The following is a 19,368-nucleotide window of genomic DNA, read 5'->3' on the forward strand; positions in this document are numbered from 1 at the left end:
GCTTTGAAATTTTCTAGCCTGTGTGGAATAAATCAAAAAACGTATTGGTTGCTATGGGCAAGTTGAGGTAGAACTTGTCTCAGACACTTTTTATTAATTGCTGCCCCCAATATTCCCAACCACCCACAGTTAGGGTTGCCACCTGTACAGGATTCACCCGGACAGTCCGGGTTTTGAATGCTGTGTCCGGGTTTCATGGCAGCTGAGACCCAGACACATGATGTCAGGCAGATAGGGGCAACCAAAATTAATATAGGGGCTACTGCCCCCCCCACTGAAAATAGTCTTGACGGTGATATTTACATATGAATGGGTGGCGCTATTTAGATATGAATAAGCCGCAACTCATTCTCCCCTATGCGTCGCTAGAGTGTTCGGGTTTCGCTGAAAGAAAAGGTGGCAACCCTACCCACAGTACTCATAGAGATGTATTTGTACTGCATTTAATTTTACATGCACAGTCTCTGATACAGAGCTGCCAGGCTTTGGGCACGTACAGGTATCAATAGCCCTGCTCTCCTTCCGCCATCTTGGTTACTGGCAAACTTTCGAAATCCTCGCTAACACTTTAATAATCCAATCTACACACTACACAAACAGTCAATGCTCCTGATTGATTCACTATTATGTATTCTTAATAAAAGAAACACGAGACGCATTCGTTATTAGGAGGACAAACACACAAGGATTTCCCGAGCACTTCCGGTGGAGGGAGTGACCTTTGCCCCCGCTGACTCGGTTCCTTCCTTTCCTGTAGCGGCTCCACGAGAAGACGTAGCAGTAAGTGCGGCCTGTCCCTATAATCCTCATGAATCCTATGTTGTGGCCGGGCGATATCGGCCGTGACCCGGTGCTGGTGATAGGGGGAGATCTCCTCTATGTATACCAGGGGGTATTGTGCCGAGGAGAGGCTGTAGTTAAGCTGTTTGCCTGGTATGGGGCCCGGCCTATTACAGCTTCGTCCCGGAGGATGGAGCGGACTAGGCCAGGCCGAGCGCCTGTACTGAAATATGACCGTGCATCATTCTCCTCTGCTGGCTCTGTGAGTGGGAGCTATTTACAGTGTTATGACTGAGAAATGGGCCTACTGTCCTGGGTAGAATTGAAATGGATGTCCTGGACCTATGGCTCTGCTTAGTATAGAGCAGCTACAGGATGTACACTTTCATCTCTACAGAACATACCATCTCTACATGATACGTGTATAGGGAAATGGGTCAGCTCAGCTGTTCTGATTCAGTTAGATATTCCTAGTAATCCTCATCACTGACTAGGAAAGTGTGTATCTTTATCAGTAGTTCCTGGGGTCATGTATTCGGTGTCACTTTAGATCTGACATCAGCTGTAGACTGAGCTTTAGTAATAAAGTTGGAAAATAAGCTGAATAACACATGGTGTGTGTGGGCACATGATGGACATATATGATGGAGGGGAATACAAGGTTTCCAAAGCAAGTTTTGTCTCAACTGCAGTGCAGCCAATCAGCTTTTAGGATCGTGAGAATGAGATAGCCACTGATCGGTAGATATGGGCAAATGTACCAATTTAGAGACCTTGCCTCAGTAAATTCCTCTGAAATGTCCATGTAAATGACTTTGTAGGCAACAAATACCTCAACAGAGTGTCCGGTTTGCACTGTAAGAATGTACATATATGTTTAGAGGCTTGGGGCCTATTCACACTAGCCTGCAGTGTTTTGCCTGGGTGGGCTAGTATTTCCCGTGTACAGGGGAAGTGCTTTGCACTGTTTCAGTGCTGTTTACTTTTTTAAAAAAGCTTTATTGAAGTGTCACAAAATGACACTTTTAGTTAATGCACCGCAGTGGAATTGTTTAGGTGACGTCCTGTACATTGCCATGCTGCATTTTCTCTCAGTGCACTGACACCCACTGCAGCCAGCTTTGCAGTGTGAACAGGTCACATGGAAAACAGCTTTCTGTGTGCTGTGGTGACCTGCGTTGTGCAGAAAGGACATTGTTTACTGGTTTCTGAAATTGGTTAAAAAATGGGACTGATTCCTGAATCCTGCATGTGTCCATGGTATACGTGATGAAGGCTGTTCTGGATCTTGCACTGAAGTGTTAATGATTTGTGTTCTGTTTTATATTTGCAGTTGCTGTTTTCAGGTTTTGTTTTTTGGGGGGAATTTTTACTTTAAATATGGTTACATACTGACAGTGTGTTTGTATATTAATGGTGTAACTCACCTGCTAGTAGTTTGTGTAAGTGTGTAAGATTTACTTGTTTAGATGAGTTTCAAGATGACAATCTATTTTTCTTTAAGTCAGTTTTTTTTATGTCAGTGTTTTATCATTTAAATCTGGTGTGACCAAGACTCCAGTGCTCTAAGGCCTCATTCAAACTGACACAGATATACACGCGTATGTGCGTATTGTACCATATGCAAATAAATGGCTCCATACACATAGCTGCGTATGGAGCCGTATATTTGTGTAGTGTAAACATGCGCGAAAACGGAATGGAACCAAGATGTGTCCGGGCAGCGTATTTTACGCGCATGTTAACGTACGTGCGGTTCATTCAAATTTCTATTAGGAATGATGCATTCTGGGAATGCAAATAGACTGCACCATCTACCTGCACATGCATGTCTTTGGGGTGTGGAAGGAAGCCCATGCATGTGCAGGTAGATGGTGCAGTCTCCATGCAGATAACACGGGCCGGGAAAGGAACTGCGGACTAGAGCTACAAGGCAGAAGTACTAATCATGGGGTCACTGCTCTGTGTCATTCTTATAATGTAGTATTGTGTAGGTGAGAAAATACAGGCTTTGTACTGAACTCTAAACCAAATGCTTGGCAAAGCAACACATTCACTCGAATACTCCCCAGCAGCCAATGCTTGCTTTTTCTTTTGCTCCCCTGCAGCTCTGTTCAGCCAATGCTGAGTTGCCTTAGTTGGAGGGCTGCAAGGCTGAGGAGACTCTCCCCCATCTGATAGTGTTGAATCAATTACAAGCAGCCAACACAATGGTATTAAAAAAGGGAGCGAGTCCTATACTAGATGAAGCGTACGAAATTCACTGCGTTGGTGCCGCTGTCGGCACCCTTCCGCCCCGGCATCCCCTGATCAGTTAATTGAAGGAGCAGGTTGGAAAATTCTTGGCCAAACAAAGCTTGCAGCCAATCAGGTGCAGGCTCCATTCGGATAGTCTGACAACGGCCGGCGGCCTTGGTCAGGATACAATGGAAACGGCAAGGGATTCCTCGTTCAATGCTCGTAAAAGTTGATGGAGGGATCTGTTCTTTTCAAGCAACCAGCAGGTTGAACTAAAAAAATAGAACAGTGTATACCTGTTTTTGATGTACTGTAGTCTCTTGGCTCCTGGTGGGGTGCATAAGAGTATGTGCTGCTAGGAAGATGGCCAATATACCAAAGCACAGGTATGATTAGGTGTCATTCAAAGTGAATGGAACCACACATGTCGCAACACGTATCCAAAGTTGCTCTCGGGGCCAGTACATTCTGACCCAAATCCAAATATTAAGATGACAGGTCCAGGGTTTAATTTCCCTCTTTATATTTGCTTTCTTTTCAGAAATGGCTCCACGTAAGGGTAAGGAAAAGAAGGAAGAACAGGTTATCAGCCTGGGGCCACAAGTGGCTGAAGGAGAAAATGTGTTTGGAGTCTGCCATATCTTCGCCTCCTTCAATGACACCTTCGTGCATGTGACTGACCTGTCTGGCAAGTAAGTGCCGCGCTTTCTGGTTCTGTTCTGTGTGGGGATCATTACTGGAACAGTACTTGTGGAAAGTTTTGGGGGGGATGAAACTGCTTTGGTAGCACTAAGAGATGTGATAGGCTCTTTACATTTTTATTGCTGTCTGTCATAACTATATAATGTTACAGGGACCCTAACGGGGTTGCAGCAAGAGTTCATTTTTATCTAAAATTAAAGAAAAAAGGCATTGTGTTTTATGCTGCGCTGGTAGTGGAAGGGTGCCTAGCAAGGGTCGTAGGAACAGTTTTCATTAGAGGTGCACCGAAATGGATATTTTAAACGAAACCGAAATAAAAACATTGTCAGGCCGAAACCGATACTGAATTTTTTATTTTACATTTTAATTTTTTTAAACTTTTTTATTTTTATTCATTTTTCATTAAATATTTTTATTTTTAACTTTTAGGGGCTTCGGGGAAATATTAGGGATCTAAACAGACCCCTAATATTTCCCTTTTTTAAAATAGAAAAAGAGATTGAGGACACAGAGTCCTCAATCTCTTTTTCTGTAGCCCCTGTTATCAATGAACAGGAATCCTCTGAGTGTTCCTGTTCATTCATAACATGAGGATATGGTATGTTTACTATAACTACAACTATGAATGAACAGGAGGAGATGTATATCACTTCCCATTCTTTCATAATTGAGGCCATAGTACACATACCATGTCCTCAATTATCTACAAACACTCAGCGATCACTGAACGCTGAGCGTTTGTACCTCGCTCTCCTCTCTGACACGCTGTCACAGAAGGCTGAGTGAGCGGTGGAGGGAGGAGAGCTCAGCCTCCTGTGACAGCACTGTCCGCCCCCACACCGCTCTGCCGTACTGTGATAGGAGGCTGAGTGGTGTGGGAGGAGATGCCGGCCGCTCACAGCGCTCTGGTCCCGCAGCGCTAGGCCCGCTGAGACACAGAGCAGCAAACAGCGGGGAGGAAAGAAAGCAGGCATGCGCCGATGTATCAGCAGAAAAATGGCACTTTCGGCATTACGCCAAAAGTGCTATTTTCGGCCGATATATCGGTGCATCCCTAGTTTTTATACTTTGATAAATAGGCCCCAGGGTTTCAGAATGAATACAGAAATAAACAATTCTGCCTATCCTGATGGTGTCTCTGGTCACCTCTTTCCCAAAGAATCGGCCACAATTCAGTGGGTGGCCCTGCCAGCTCACAAAGTGTATCATTCAATCCACTTTTGTCTAAGGAGCCAGGTAGAAAATTTGACTGAACAGTGACTGCAGTCTTTAATTTGCACTCATTGGGTTATTTGGGGGCCTGCAGGGGAGATTCCTCCATCTACGCTCTTGTCGATGGGAGAATTGAGTGATTTTCTCAAATAGAAAACTCTAAGTTGTATGGCCAACTTAAGTCTTGCGTATGTTTAAAATGATTTAGCTTCTCATGATCTTGTCTATTTCAGAGAGACAATCTGCCGTGTGACTGGTGGAATGAAGGTCAAGGCTGACAGAGATGAGTCCTCTCCCTATGCCGCTATGTTGGCTGCTCAAGATGTCGCTCAGAGGTGCAAGGAGCTTGGCATCACAGCTCTCCACATCAAGCTGCGTGCCACCGGAGGAAACAGGTAAGGGCTGTCTGAATGACTGTCATGCTGGTTGCAGCTCCGATCAGGGTGTTTTGCGTTTGTCAGATCTCTGATTTATATAAGGGCCTATATGAAATTTAAATCCTCATGATGTACTGAAAATACTGGGAAAAGAAGTTTAAGTAATTGCAACTAAGGCCCCATTTACACCAAGGTGTTTTGTCGTGAGAATGCATGCAAATCAAAATCCCATTTATTCCTATGGGGTACATTCCTGCAAACGTGCTGAATTGCTCGTAACATGCCCATTGTTTAAAATAGTCTGAGCTTTTGTGGCGCTTACCAGCTTGTTTTGCTCTATAGACTTCAATGGAAACGTGCTCATCAGCGCGTTTTTGCGCTTTTTCACACTTTTTTTTAAGTGTTTTTGCAGCTAAGACTGCTTTTCATTAGACAACTGAAAATGAGCTTTAAAACGTTTTTATATAAACAGAAAACGCACAAAAGTGGTGAAACGCTATCGCCCCGGTGTGAATGGGGCCTAAGGCCTAGGAAGTGCAGCAGACAGGCAATTTAAAAGAAAGTTGCACCTTTTCAGGGCAAAGTGTCCTTTCGGTTTAATTTTTATCGACTGGTTTCCTTTCCTATCCATTCCCACTGTTGCTTCCTCCGTTGCAGCCACCAACAACATACTCGCTGTTGGAACTTAGAGGGTGGGGTGATGTCAGCCCTCCATGTGACATTGCACAGGTCTAGTGATTGACCAGTAAGCCCAAGCAATGCATCATGGGAGGATGTCACATTCTCCTTCATTCTTGAAAGTACTGGGCATTTTTTTCAGTGGAAGGCAAAGGAGCACCGGCGAGTATTCAGATGACATGTATGCTGTGGACACCTGTGATGACTAGATATAATGTAGAGATTGAAGTTCTATTATTGCAGAAATCAAGATCCTGTAATTTTGCCCTTTCAATGAAATGGTATTTAAATATCACAAGATGTCGACATGTTCAGACTTCCAAAGTTTTGCACCAGTTATGACAATATGCACTTCAGATGTGTATTCCTGACCTTGCCTGCTCTACTGGAGCATGTATTTGATGGAGGACATTACTTATTTTGACCCTGGTTACTCCAGGCCCGACATCTGTACAGAATGGATCTTACATGTGTTTGAAATCTTTAGTCACAAGTTCATTAACCACTGTTCCCCTCTTCTAAGCAACAGGGCATGTTTTAAGGATTTTCCCAGCTAGTGTTAATTACACATTATCAGAGATGATTAAATTCCTTGTGCAATATGACGGGAGAGGGCAATCCTGAGAACATGGGCTATTGACTCTTGAGGACTGTAGTTAAAAAAAGCCTGGTGTATTGATCCTTTATGCATAAGGAGTTGTACTAGTGAAGTTTTGTGCGTAAATACAGTTTCTTAACTTTGCATTTCATATGTTTTTCAGGACCAAGACCCCTGGCCCTGGTGCCCAGTCTGCACTCAGAGCCCTGGCTCGTTCTGGCATGAAAATAGGCCGAATTGGTAAGAACCTGCCATTATTTCTGCCCTTAAATGTACAATATAGTGTTGAATTTACTGTGGGAATATCTTGGAGGCTTGCTAGATGTACCTTTTTGAAATAAAGTTCAAAGCAACTTAAAACTTCGAGTAACCAAATGACTTATAAAGTTATCACTTCATATTTTTTAATCTTTAGGTGCTGTAGGCTTGTCTCAGTGTCTTGAGTACTGTTGAGATCTCCTATTAAAGTGGAGTTTATACACTTCCTGGTCCATTTTGGCACAAATGATGTAATGTGCCCAAGTGTTGTATCTTGGGAAAGTTACATCAGCAGAGCATTTCTGAGGAATCCTATCAGATCTCAGGGAAAGGCATTTTCCTCCCCAGAGATGCTCTGTATGGTCCCATGTCCTAGTCACATGTTCCAGGAAGTAAAGGAATATCTAGTAATCTGCTCTTAGTAAACATGGCCACAGTCAGAAGAGTGGGGAAAAGAGAGATATATACAGCATGCAAAGGATACAAAGCCGGCAATTATCTAGACGTATGTGTTTGTAGATTGTCATTACTAAACATTTCTAAAGGTGTTTATTTTCAAGATCTGGGTAAAGGTCCACTTTAACATCGGTCCTGGCTCTCTTCTGGTCCCCCTATATCACTTTGTAAATTGTATGATAAAAAAGATATGCCATGCTAAATATTGTGTGGATGTGATGTGTAATGCTTTGGATATTGTTGGGTGACTTGTAGCTATTGCATTATGATTGTGTGCTTATTGTCCAGTAAATAGCAGAAACTATGATCTTATGCTGAAGATATTTGTATAGTTCTGTTTCTTTGTTGCATTCTTGATTACCGGGGAGAATGGGTCTGGCTGGTATTGGGTGGCAGCTGTGGAGACCTGTAACTGTTCATTGTTTTCAGCTATCTCTAGTGTGACCATGCTGCTCCTCCATTGATACAGTATAGAGCTGCAGCTAACGATTATTTTCAAAATTGATTAGTTAGCCGATTATTGAGTTCGATTAATCGGTTAATTGGATAAAAAATAAAATACATTTTAAAAAATGGCTCCAGTGATGGGACTACTAGTTTGTATTGAGTGTAGTCCATCACAGGAGCAAGCTTGGAGCGGTGGAAGTAAAAAAGAAAACAAAAGTGTGGTGTGCAATATAGTGAAATAAAGTGTAAAATTATACAGCAATGAATGCAGAATGGCACCGGCTATAGAGGACTACAAATCCCAGCAATAGTACATTATACAGCACAATGCAGAATACCACCAGCTATAGAGGACTACAACAAATCCCAGCAATAGTACATAATAGCTGGCGGTATTCTGCATTGCGCTGTATAATGTATTGCTGGGTTTTGTTGTCCTCTATAGCTGGTGGTATTCAGCATTGCACCACTGTATAATGTATTATTGCTGGGATTTGTAGTGCTCCTCTATAGCTGGTGGTATTCTGCATTGCACTGTATAATGCGTTATTGCTGGGATTTGTTGTCCTCTATACAGCGCAATGCAGGATACCACCAGCTATAGAGGAGTACAACAAATTCCAGCAATAGTACACTATACATACAGCGTATAATGTATTGCTGGGATTTGTATTCCTATGTATATTATACAGAGCAATGTACCATCAGCTATAGAGGAATACAAATCCCAGCAATACATTATAGAGCACCATGTGTGGGAAAGTGCAGGCTTACCTGTCTACTCGGCGGCTGTCATCCCCCCACACCTGCTCCTCCTTACTACTTCTCCCCACGTCCCTGTGCCGATCATGGATGTGGGCGGGCGGGGAGGAGATGCGGCGCGTGGAGGCGTGCGGGTCTGGCAGCGGCAAACTTGAGGTGGGGAGTAGGTGCGGCGCGCAGCGTGTGTGGAGCCGTAAACAGGGCCAACCAATCAGAAGCCGATTAATCGATGATTGAAAAAGTTGACAACTTTTTCAATAATCGATTATGTCGATTAGTTGTTGCAGCCCTAATACAGTAAACTCAGTGTTATCACCCTAGGACAGGTAGTTATTTGCAGGACTACCAGGTAAAAAAAAAAAACCTGAAAACAAATGCAACCTCCATCTTAAGACGTAACTGCAGTACATTTATATATTTTACTTAAGTTTTATATACACTTTAAGAAAAACAAAAGCAGTGAAATGGGGATCCTTGCAACCCTTTGCCCCTCTTGCACTGTTATGTTCAATGGTGTGGTCGAGAGGAACAGTGAAGCTGCTGATTTGACCAAATTAGCTTTAACACAAGTCCCACTCGACCCTTAGTCATGTTAGTGTTTCCTCTCTGCCTTCTGTTTATTTTAAAGAAAGAATGTAGAAAGTTTCAAGCAGGGGGGTTACCCCTGTACTGCCAGGGTCAACTGCAGATGATTGGACCTGCACTTGACCTGATGGCCTCAGTGGTCCTTAGACTGCCAGAGACCCGTTAGAAGAATCTGTGGGGGCTGGTCTAGCAGCCAAGTGGGATCAAGGGTCAGGTCACCTTTTTATTTTGGGCCCCTAGACCAAAACAAGCGGTTAACCCTTACAGTGCTGGGTAAGCCCCACTGCACGTGTTGTATTCCTGGCGTTCCTCTTTAAAACGTAACTCCACCCTTCCCAATTTTATTTGGATAGAGCAAAGAGACTAGTATCTCTAAGGTTTTTATTGCTATTCCTGGCCTCATTGGTTAGATTTGCCCACAGATCCTTTCCCAAGTGACATGAAGTCACTTGCACAGTAAGTGTCAAGACAAAATGCAATGCGGATGTAAAGACACTACACTTTAGTAGAATGGAGAGGGATTAGGAGTTAAAATCGGTCTGCTTTTGTTGCAGTCTTCGTCCAGTGGCATCTACTCCCCTGACTTTTGTCTGGGACACCAGGACAAGACATGAAAGGACATCAGACCAAAAGGGAAACGCATCCAAACCTGACAGAGGCTCTGTTATTCTAAACTAAAATGAAGATAATTTAGACTGGAGTGTGGCTTTAATTTCCACAGGGGAGAACATAAGGTGTACTTGATGTGTGCTCTATCAGGACTACCTGTGTTGGGGAATATAAGTGAGACACTGATGTGATTTGTAGGATGGGAAATGGGTTTTGGTTGCTATGGGTAACAATCATGTTTTCCTCCATATCTTGTTAATCATCCCAAAGTATTTAGTAGGCTTTAAATGCTTGTTATGGGGATGTTTGTTTTTAATGCTGATCAGTAAATGTTGGCAAGTGTTTTTCTAATGGTGGTTTTGTTTTTGCCTTTTTCAGAGGATGTGACCCCTATCCCTTCAGACAGTACCCGCAGAAAGGGTGGTCGCCGTGGTCGTCGTCTGTAGTTCTCCAACTTTGTCTTTCAATTGTTAATAAAATAATCCGACCAAAAAGATGCCTGTGTTAGTCTTTTCTTTAAATGAAACTTAGTCCTGTGTATCCTTAAGCCCTCGTTCACACCTGAACGTTTTGTAAAAAGTTCTACGCTCGAAGAACGCTCTACAAAACGCGCAAAAATATAAATTGCATTGGAGTCAATGGACTCGTTCCCACCTTGCCGTATTTCCGCCCGTCCTGAACGCGCTACAAAACGGCCCACGCCTGAAAAGGTACAGGCACTACTTTGGGCCGTTTTGTAGGGCTTTTTCCATTGGAATACAGCCAAGTAGCCTTCGGAATCGCGCGACTTTTTTTTACCGCGAATCGCGGTAAAAAAAACGCGCGACAGACGCGCTTTTGCAATACGCCTAGGTGTGAACCCAGGCTAAGGGTGGATATTTTTTCTGTGGACACCAGTAAGAGGTCATAAAGAAACCTGGGATTCATAGGATGAAGAGGACAGCATTCTTCAGCATGTGAAAGTGGACCTGTTATGTGGGAAACATGCTATTTGTATTTGACCATTTCTGTAAATGCCAGCTGCCTTCCTTTTAACTTGGAGTAAATAAGATCTTCATCAGCAACCTTTTTATATAGTCGTGATCTTGTCCTTTTTAAATAACCTAAAGCTGAAACTTTCACAAGCTAGTTGTAGCTGTTTCTTTATGTGAATAAAGGACAAGATTATCCCGAAACAAAGGTGTGCTGGTGAAGATCCTTATTTTTCCTATAACTCCATTGTTGTATCATCCGCTAGTTTACTACATACAGCCCCCGCCATGAACTGTGGGCAAGCCTTGTAAGGTGCATGACGGATGCAATACAACTTTCCTTCCAAACTTAGTAATGAGCTTCTGATCTGCAGATATGTCCCTGGGTGGTGACTCAGCAGGTATTGAAGCTTAGTGGGTCTGTCGGGCAACTACAAGTTTTTGGGTGGTTAAGTATCTGAAGCCAAATGTTTGTTTTGGATGGTGTGGGGAACGATTAGAACCTCTGTCAGATTCTATTGCTGTCTGTATTCCCAATGGGACATAGTTAAAGAGAAAACATTTTATCGCCCAAACCCAACAATGAACTTTTCCCTTTTAAACTTTAACTACAATGGACACATTTTATCTGTCCAAGAAGTGCAGAAATGCCCTCAGCGCTTAAGTCCTGTTGCCAGCTCACCACATAGCATTTTTTTTGTGGTCAGAATTGTCATCCCTAATGAGTTTCCTTTTACGAAACTCGGACGCGCCAATTCTCACGTCTCCTTAACCATTCTGCTGACTCAATACTGAAAGGGTTAAACGCATTGAGATAATGCAAGCAGTGTGTACAAGACACCGCATAGCTCTGAATTTGACGTGATCCCTTTTTATTTCTGGTACTTTTGGAGGGTGTTTTAAAGGATAAAATATGGGGATTTACTGCATGGGTTTTGTCCTGACCATCACTTTATGGAAATGGAGCAAATCGGATTGATCTGATGACACCCACTGATAGTACATGGTTTGGAGATGGTGTTTGGTAGTACATGGTTTGGAGATGGTGTTTGATAGTACATGGTTTGGAGATGGTGTTGCATTAAGACCTCTGTCTGAGGTTACTTTCCCTTCCTGACTCTGGCCTCACGGCTGAAGTTTTCACTACAGTCATGCAAGACTTTATGGCCCACATCATCCAGTTATGTGGTGACCTGATCTACCCGGGGCCTCTAATTCATTAGCTGCTGAGATGGATTCTGAATTGCTCCAGTTTTTACCTGAGAAGTCGCAGTTCTCTGCCATTACTCGCAAATTAAGAGACTGTTTTCACTTTTGTTGATGCAGTGTGCATCACTCTAGGGCAGGGGTCTCAAACCTCCGGCCCTCCAGCTTTGGTGAAACTACAAATCACATGATGCATCTCTCTCCGGGAGTCATGTCTGTGGCTTTGAGAATCTTGCAATGCCTCATGGGATTTTTAGTTCCACAGCTGTAGGGCCGGAGGTTTGAGGCCCCTGCTCCAGGGGATCAGCCTGTTGCTTCTATCTGTTCTATTCCCAGTCTTGGGTCCTTAAGAACCCATAAGACTGCAAATACTTTCCTGGTATACCTGCTGTTCCAAGTCTTCCTCTACGGAGATTTGAAAAGCCATGATGTTTGCTCCACCCAAGCACCTAATTAGCCTTGTACCCTTTTGAAGAGTGCTTTGTTAAAAAGTGGTCTTCTCTGACTGTGGAGCCTTAAAGGAGAACTATGAGGTGAGTGCTTTTCACTCACCTCATAGTTGTAGCAGATAAAGTTTAGTGGAAAAAAATTAAAGTCCCCCCCTCCAAATTTTAAGTTACAAATAAAGAATTAAGAAAAAAAAAAAATATTTAAAGTCCCCACCCATACATACACACATGCAAACATGCGTCGGGGGCGCATACGTGCAAAAAAGACGATTGCGCCCATTACGCCGCACATGTTACATATCGCCGCGAACGTCGCAGTGAGAGCAATAAGTCTAGGGCCATCAATCACTGATAACACTAAACTGATGAGCGGTAAAAACGTTTAAAGTGTCGCCTATGGCCAATTTTGGTTGCCGTCGTTTTCTGTGATGTCACGGGTGCGTGCAATTTTAAAGCTTGACATGTTTGGTGTCTATTTAACCGATGTGACCCGATCTTTTATATTTGACCAAAAAACTGGGTAATAATAAATGTTTCCTAATTAAAATAAAACCCGTAGTGGTGATTAAATACCACCAAAAGAAAGAAAGCTCTATCTGTCCCCAAAAAATGGTATAAAATTAATTTCAGTACAGCGTTGCATGACGGAATAAACGTCAGTGAAAGTATCGCAGCGCTGAATACTGAAAAATGGCCTGGCCAGGAAGGGGGTCTAAACACCTGGTCTTGAAGTGGTTAACAAAAAGGCCACCAAAGCAGTGGAGGATGTACCTGTCTTTAAGGACCCATATGATAACCCATTAGAATCTCTCCCTAAAACTCCTTAACCCCATATTGGATATGTCCTCATTATGCCAAACCTTGACTGACAGGTTGAAGACCCCTGAAGTGGAGCTAACTCCCCATTTAAACATTGCCCCATTTCTTTAGGCACTGCTGTGCTGTCAAATACTGTCGAATCATTGTTCTCAAACTTTACAATTTCAGACCTCTGACCTTCATTTCAGCTCGGCAGAGCTGTGCACACCCAGTTTTTGCTGTATTTTTTTTTTTTTGCATCCTAGCCATCAGGCCCTCCTTCCTGCATTGACCCACATCATGGCAATGACCTGCCTGCTCTAAGGCAGGGTTTGGCATGTTATTGGGGAAATTTGCAGGATTTGTTGGTGACGTCAGTGGAGGGTGGAAGAAGGCATGTAGGAAGTAAGCGCCAGGCTGGATTGAAGATGGTGACAGCATCGGCTGGAGGAAGGGTTGCACAGGGAGCAGTATAGTAAGTCTATAAACCTATGAGAATTGAGTGTTCATTTCTTAATGACTTTGGGGCACATATGATGCAGGATTTTGTATCTATTTACCAGTAGACTGGGTAGTTCTGCTTCAAAAGATAAGTTACTGCTGCAGTTGATCTCGAGTGGAGCAAATGGTTGTAGCTCATAGCTACAGTTTTAACAGGCTGCTGGAGGCCTACCATCTCATCCCTCGCATGGGTCTCCTGTCTGTACACATGTGGAGGACATGCTGGTTGAAGTTCTGGACTGTGAAAACTATGTCTAAAAAGCCTCTGGTCCGCATGGCCTTCATTTATCTACCCTGTCAAAATCCAGACCCCCCCAAACTTGCTCCCAGTCTATAAGGTCTCTCCAATCCACCAAATCCTCAGACAAAGCTTGACATAAAGGTGTCTCCACAGGGGGGACATTTGTTAGCCATTGCAAACACTTGGAGTGCTTGCATCCCATTTCGCCTGGATTCGGGAAGAAGGGGGCATCCTGCGCCATCTTGAATCCAAAAGCACTGAATCTCTTCATTTGATCTCAGATGTTCTGTACAGACTCTACCAGGTCAGTCATCGCCTCCCTTCACCAGGACGACTTTTTGGCTTCAGTGGATATCAAAGACTCATACCTACATATTCCCCTCTTTGCAGAGCATCAGTGTTTAGTAGGCTTTGCTGTGGAGTAGACATGTAAATTTTGTTTAGTTCCAAATGCATATTTGTCTGCCTTTTGGTAAATTTGGACATTCGGATGCATCTGAATTTCCGAATTCCAACGCGTCCAAATGTAAACGAATCCGTATTGTCATTTAACGAAAAATTTGATCTGAATTTCGTTCAAAGTGAAACTAAATCGGACATGTGACTGTTCTCTGGCCAATCGGATGTTTTGTTGGCTGTTGGGGGTTGCATCACAGGCACGGTCATGTGACTTCCTATTGTGGATCATTCTGAAATCCGAATAAGGAAAGAAAAGTCTGAATAGATCGAAAACGAAAACATTTTTTTACTGGGTTACATGTCTGCTATGTAGCCGATCTCCATCAATCTGCTACACTACCAGTTTGTGGCCCTGCCCATTGAGCTTTAGTCTCCACTTTGGGTGTTCACTAAGGTGCTCGCTCCACTATGAGCCCTGCTCTCATGGCATCCCCATTGTTGGATATTTAGATGAGCTCCTGTTGGTCAGGTACAAAAGTTTTATTCTTGCATTTACCTCAAGGGCCAAAGTTTTTACATCTTTTTTTCCCCTTGAGGCTCATTTATACCATATTGGACCTGTTGCAGTTAGACTCCACTTATCTTAATGGAAACCAGAAAGAAATATGGAGCCTTCCAACGCTGACCTCCTATTGAAAATGATTTTCTCTTGGCTCTCTTATATCAATGCTTTGTGTCATTGATTTAGAAAAAGAACACAACATGGGAAGAATATGTTGAATTAGTATGACAGAGGTTGTCTCATCTATTTCAAAACAGGTTTTCTGTAAGTGAATTTGATAAAGTAATGATTATTCCACTTTAAAAATATCCCCAAATATCCAATATTTACACATCTGGATCTATATCAAAAGCCACAAAAAAAAGCTATTTTAGGTGACCTAATATTCAAATTTATTGACAAACGCATGGAAACTACGAGATGGAAATGTCTAACTCCTCTGTCAATAGGGAAACTCATATAGGAGGCTCATATCTACTATGAAGTGTGTGACATGTATTGCAGTCATGTAACATTGGTATTGGCAAACCTGTCTGTGATAGCAAGACAAATGTGTACCTGATTCGCCATTGGATCTGAAGTTTTGTTTTTTTCCTTTCAAGCACGCACACTTATTTGGCCTGCAAGAACTGATGTTCTGATTTAGTTCTACTTCTTCTCACCACAAGAGGGGGAGCTTTACTTGCTTCCTAAATCAGTAGGACAAAGTCATGTACTGCCATTTTCTGGCCTTATTAAGAAATTAGACTGATAAAGCAGAAGTTGGATAGTAGAGATGTCCTGTTCATGATGAAGACCAAACAAATCTCAATGCCTGAATGCAACTTTGACATGTGTTAGTAACTCTGTAAATATCTTAGGGTGGTCTTTATAAAAGTTCTGCCTAGTGTATAACTGGGCAGATACCATTCGCATGGTACATGTGCCCCTAGATGGCGCTGACAAGTATAGGACATGTATAGCCAGGTGCAGTGGGGTGCACCCGCTCCGAGTGACACCATCAGAGGGGTGACACTAAAATGACTGACATTTTGATGTCACCCCCCTCTGAAAAGTGGGGCATTTGGTAATGGACCGAGATCCCAGCAGCTGCACAACAGAGGAGGGGACCCGACGGCATAACTTATCCTGCCGGATAACGGTCCCTTCCTCTCTTTGCCAACGTCCATCTCGAAGATGGCCACCAGCAGTAAAGTGCGCATGATTTAATTACGCATGTGATGCCATGTGCGTGCGCAATGATGTTGCGCATGTGCATGATGACGGGGTGCCACCCAGCCTGTTGAAGCCTCTGGCCAGGTGGATGCTGTTCACACAGCACTAGGCCATACACTGCTTGAATTTTCTTTGAGTACTGCTGACTGATAAATTGAGCAGTTTGTGACCCCCCTTGGGACACTCTATTCGTCAAAAGTCAATTTTTTAAAAAAAATCGACTTATCTGAATAGCTGATCTGAAAATTCTCAGGCGAACAATGACTCAAGTCAGTTGTAATAATATCCTGCGGGGAGGATTTGAAAAGTGTACGACCATCCTTAGTGTTTTAGGTAGGATGAAAACATGACAAGTTACGGGGAAGTTGTGATTTTAGTCCCTTTGTTGTGAATTAAGAAGATTAATTTCTCAACAATGCCTATAGTTTTAGTGGTGAATGAGGGCTTGTTTTAAAGTGCTTTTACCATATGCTTAGTATATGTAAAACTTCAATGGATATAGTTTGGGCACAGATTCACTTTAAAGCAGACCTTTCCCTCTAAACACCTAAATCCCCTGTTCATGCAGCTCTGCATGCTGATCCCTAAACATCCTTAAGGCCTGGTTCACATTTTGTAGCGCTTTTTCTGCCCTAAAAAAGCGGTCAGAAAATATGCTACAAAAAAACCCCATTCATTTCTAAGACCCTGTTCACATCTCAGCATTTTGTCGCAATAAGCAAAACACCTGTCGCTGGAAAAAGTACATGGGCTTCTTTTTTGGAACATTACAGCTTGTTTTGACCCCTTAGACTCACGCGTTTGCTGTGTTTTTGCACGTTTATACACGCGTTTGCTGATTAACATCATTGAGCTACAATCTGCTCACAAAAAACATCCAATTTGATTTATGCGATTAAAGCATGCAACAAAAGCACGTGCAAAAACGCTGTTGCCTAGGTAATCCCAGCCTAAAGTGATTTTGAAGTCAAAAAGATTTTAACCAGTTGACATCCATGGTGTTAAGCCCCCTTCCCATCCAGGCCATTTTTCAGTATTCAGCGCTGCGGTACTTTCACTGACATTTATTCCGTCATGCAGCGCTGTACTGAAATGAATTTTATACCCTTTTTTGGGGACAGATAGAGCTTTCTTTTGGTGGTATTTAATCACCACTGGGGTTTTTATTTTTTAATATATTAAGGAAAAATTACAGAATTAAAAAAAAAAAAACAGTTTAGTTTACTGTTTTTTATTTGTGACTTTTTTTAAAAACTTTTTTTGTTTGTGACTTTTATTTTTTTTTACTTTTTTTAGTTTAAGGGCTTGTTTCCACTAGCTCGCGTGTCTCCCGCAATGTCCCATGCCTGTAAATTAAGGGATTGCATACATAAAGTCTCCTTGCGTTCTGTGGCAGGAGGGGATGTGGCAGTGCCATTCAAGTCAATGGCACTGCAGACACGCCCCCCACCTGCAGTACGATCAGCCGCACAGAAACGCGTGGTAATAAAATGCCCTGCGTTCCAGTGCGGTACGATCGCAAAAAATCATGCATGTACTATTTTTTGTGATTGTACTGCACTGGAATGCAGAGCATTTTATTACCACACGTTCCTATGCGGCCGATCGTACTGCGGGCGGGCGCCGTGTCTGCAGTGCCATTGACTTGAGTGACACTGCCACACCCCCTCCTGCCACAGAACGCAAGGAGACTTTATGTATGCAATCCCTTGAGTTCCAAGCACGGGACATTGCGGTAGATGCATGTGTTGGTGGAAACAAGCCCTTTCTCAAGCAGAGTGCTATGCAGTCACCCTTGTGTACGCAGGTAAGTTGTGTGTGTCTCCAGAAACACAAATACACCGCAAATCAAGCTACTTCCCTCCCCCGGGCCCCCCTTCTCCAAGCTAGTAGAGGTACAGTTGCACTGTCCTTTGTGCTCATGTACTGGACAGGAAGTTCAGGGAAGCTAAACTGAGAAACATGGAAGCAACTGTTCAAAAACATGATGATTGTAAGTGTTTGGGCAAAAATGTAAAAGCAATACCTTTCTGGGCAATGTATATTTGTTTGATCTGGATTCATTATTAAAAAAAAGTTTGCGTCCGTTACAGTGAAATGTACTCTCCTGTGTACTGCATTGCCTTACTTTTTATGTGTTGTTCTTTATACCGCATTGTATGAATTTTTCTAATAAAAATTGATTCAACATTAAAAAAAAAGTTTGAGAATGTAATACTTCTTTAAACAAGACCTTTTTGTAATATAAGAAGCATTTGTTAACTTACATTTGGTTTTTCCCACTTCCACATTTTCAAAAGATGGTGGTGACATAGCCAGGGCCTCAGAGATGTCCTATAGGAAGGCTAAGTCACCAGTGCCTTCCAGGGAACTCTCGTAGGCACTACTTTGCAAAATTGCATGAGATCTTGGGAAAAAGCCATTCATTATTTCTACACAGACCTCGCACTGACATCATCAGTGGGCCGGCATTGAAAACAAGGAAAAAGAAGCCAGCCATCATCATGCACAGGGCCTTACAGACAGAAAGGTGTTGTATAAAAGGTATTTATTAAGAACAAATCACTGCCATGGGCCCATGCCTATAGGCCTTCCTGTTCCAGCACATCTGCCATGTCTTAGTGACCTGGGCATGGCAAATCCTTAACCCCTTCATGACTGAGGCCCTTTTTTCATTTTTTGCACCCATGTTATATTCCACATTTTAGGCCTGAAAATGACATAAAACCCCCCAACATTATAAATTTCTATCAAATTGGAGTTTTTTTTTATACAGCGCTCCGATTCTGGCTGATCATCTAATGCAAACTTCAAAAGACGTAGAAGTTGGTTTGCTCCATGCATCACTTCCTCATTTATAAGAACATTCCTGTTGTTTTGCATCAATGTGTAACCATATGGAGAAGTTTCTGTAGTTTTAATTTCCGTAGTATAAAATGAATCTGAGATGTGGGAGAAAGAGAAAGCTGCCAGGCCTGTCCTTGGAAAGTCCCTGTTGCTAATCTGTTGACTCTCAGTCGTATGATCTCATTAGACCAAACAAAACACATTTTCACAATTCCGAAGAAGGATCTGTAGCTCCTGTTCATTAACTGTCTGTGATAGGAACGGGTTGTTTAACCACCGTAGGACCAGAGCAATTTTTTCATTTTTCACACACATGTTAAAATCTGAATCCTTGGACAGAAAATTACTTTAACCCCCCAAACAATTATATATTTTCTGAAACACAGGCTTCAGCGCCTTTGTTTCAGAAAATACATAATTGTCCTACTGGTAGCTGCTTTTTTTATCCACATAGGTGGATATTTGCGCAAAATTTTT

At 42.7% G+C, this 19,368-nt stretch overlaps 1 protein-coding gene across 2 annotated transcripts; it reads left to right on the forward strand.

The window, feature by feature from the left end:
- Window positions 1-712: 712 nt before the first annotated feature.
- RPS14 (ribosomal protein S14) lies at window positions 713-10,199 on the forward strand. Of its 2 annotated transcripts, none has more exons than XM_018555573.1 (5): window positions 713-780; window positions 3,560-3,710; window positions 5,166-5,327; window positions 6,749-6,825; window positions 10,081-10,199. In XM_018555573.1, exons 2-5 carry the CDS (start codon window positions 3,562-3,564, stop codon window positions 10,146-10,148), a joined length of 456 nt encoding a protein of 151 aa, XP_018411075.1. In that variant the 5' UTR covers window positions 713-780; window positions 3,560-3,561; the 3' UTR covers window positions 10,149-10,199. The 2 variants fall into 2 exon arrangements, with proteins under 2 accessions (XP_018411075.1, XP_018411076.1); XM_018555574.1 differs by having other exon boundaries at window positions 763-784.
- The last annotated feature ends 9,169 nt before the right edge of the window (window positions 10,200-19,368 follow it).

This window comes from Nanorana parkeri, unplaced genomic scaffold (genome assembly GCF_000935625.1).
Source record: "Nanorana parkeri isolate BGI_ZX_2015 unplaced genomic scaffold, ASM93562v1 scaffold203, whole genome shotgun sequence".
Classification (NCBI taxonomy): Eukaryota; Metazoa; Chordata; class Amphibia; order Anura; family Dicroglossidae; genus Nanorana; species Nanorana parkeri.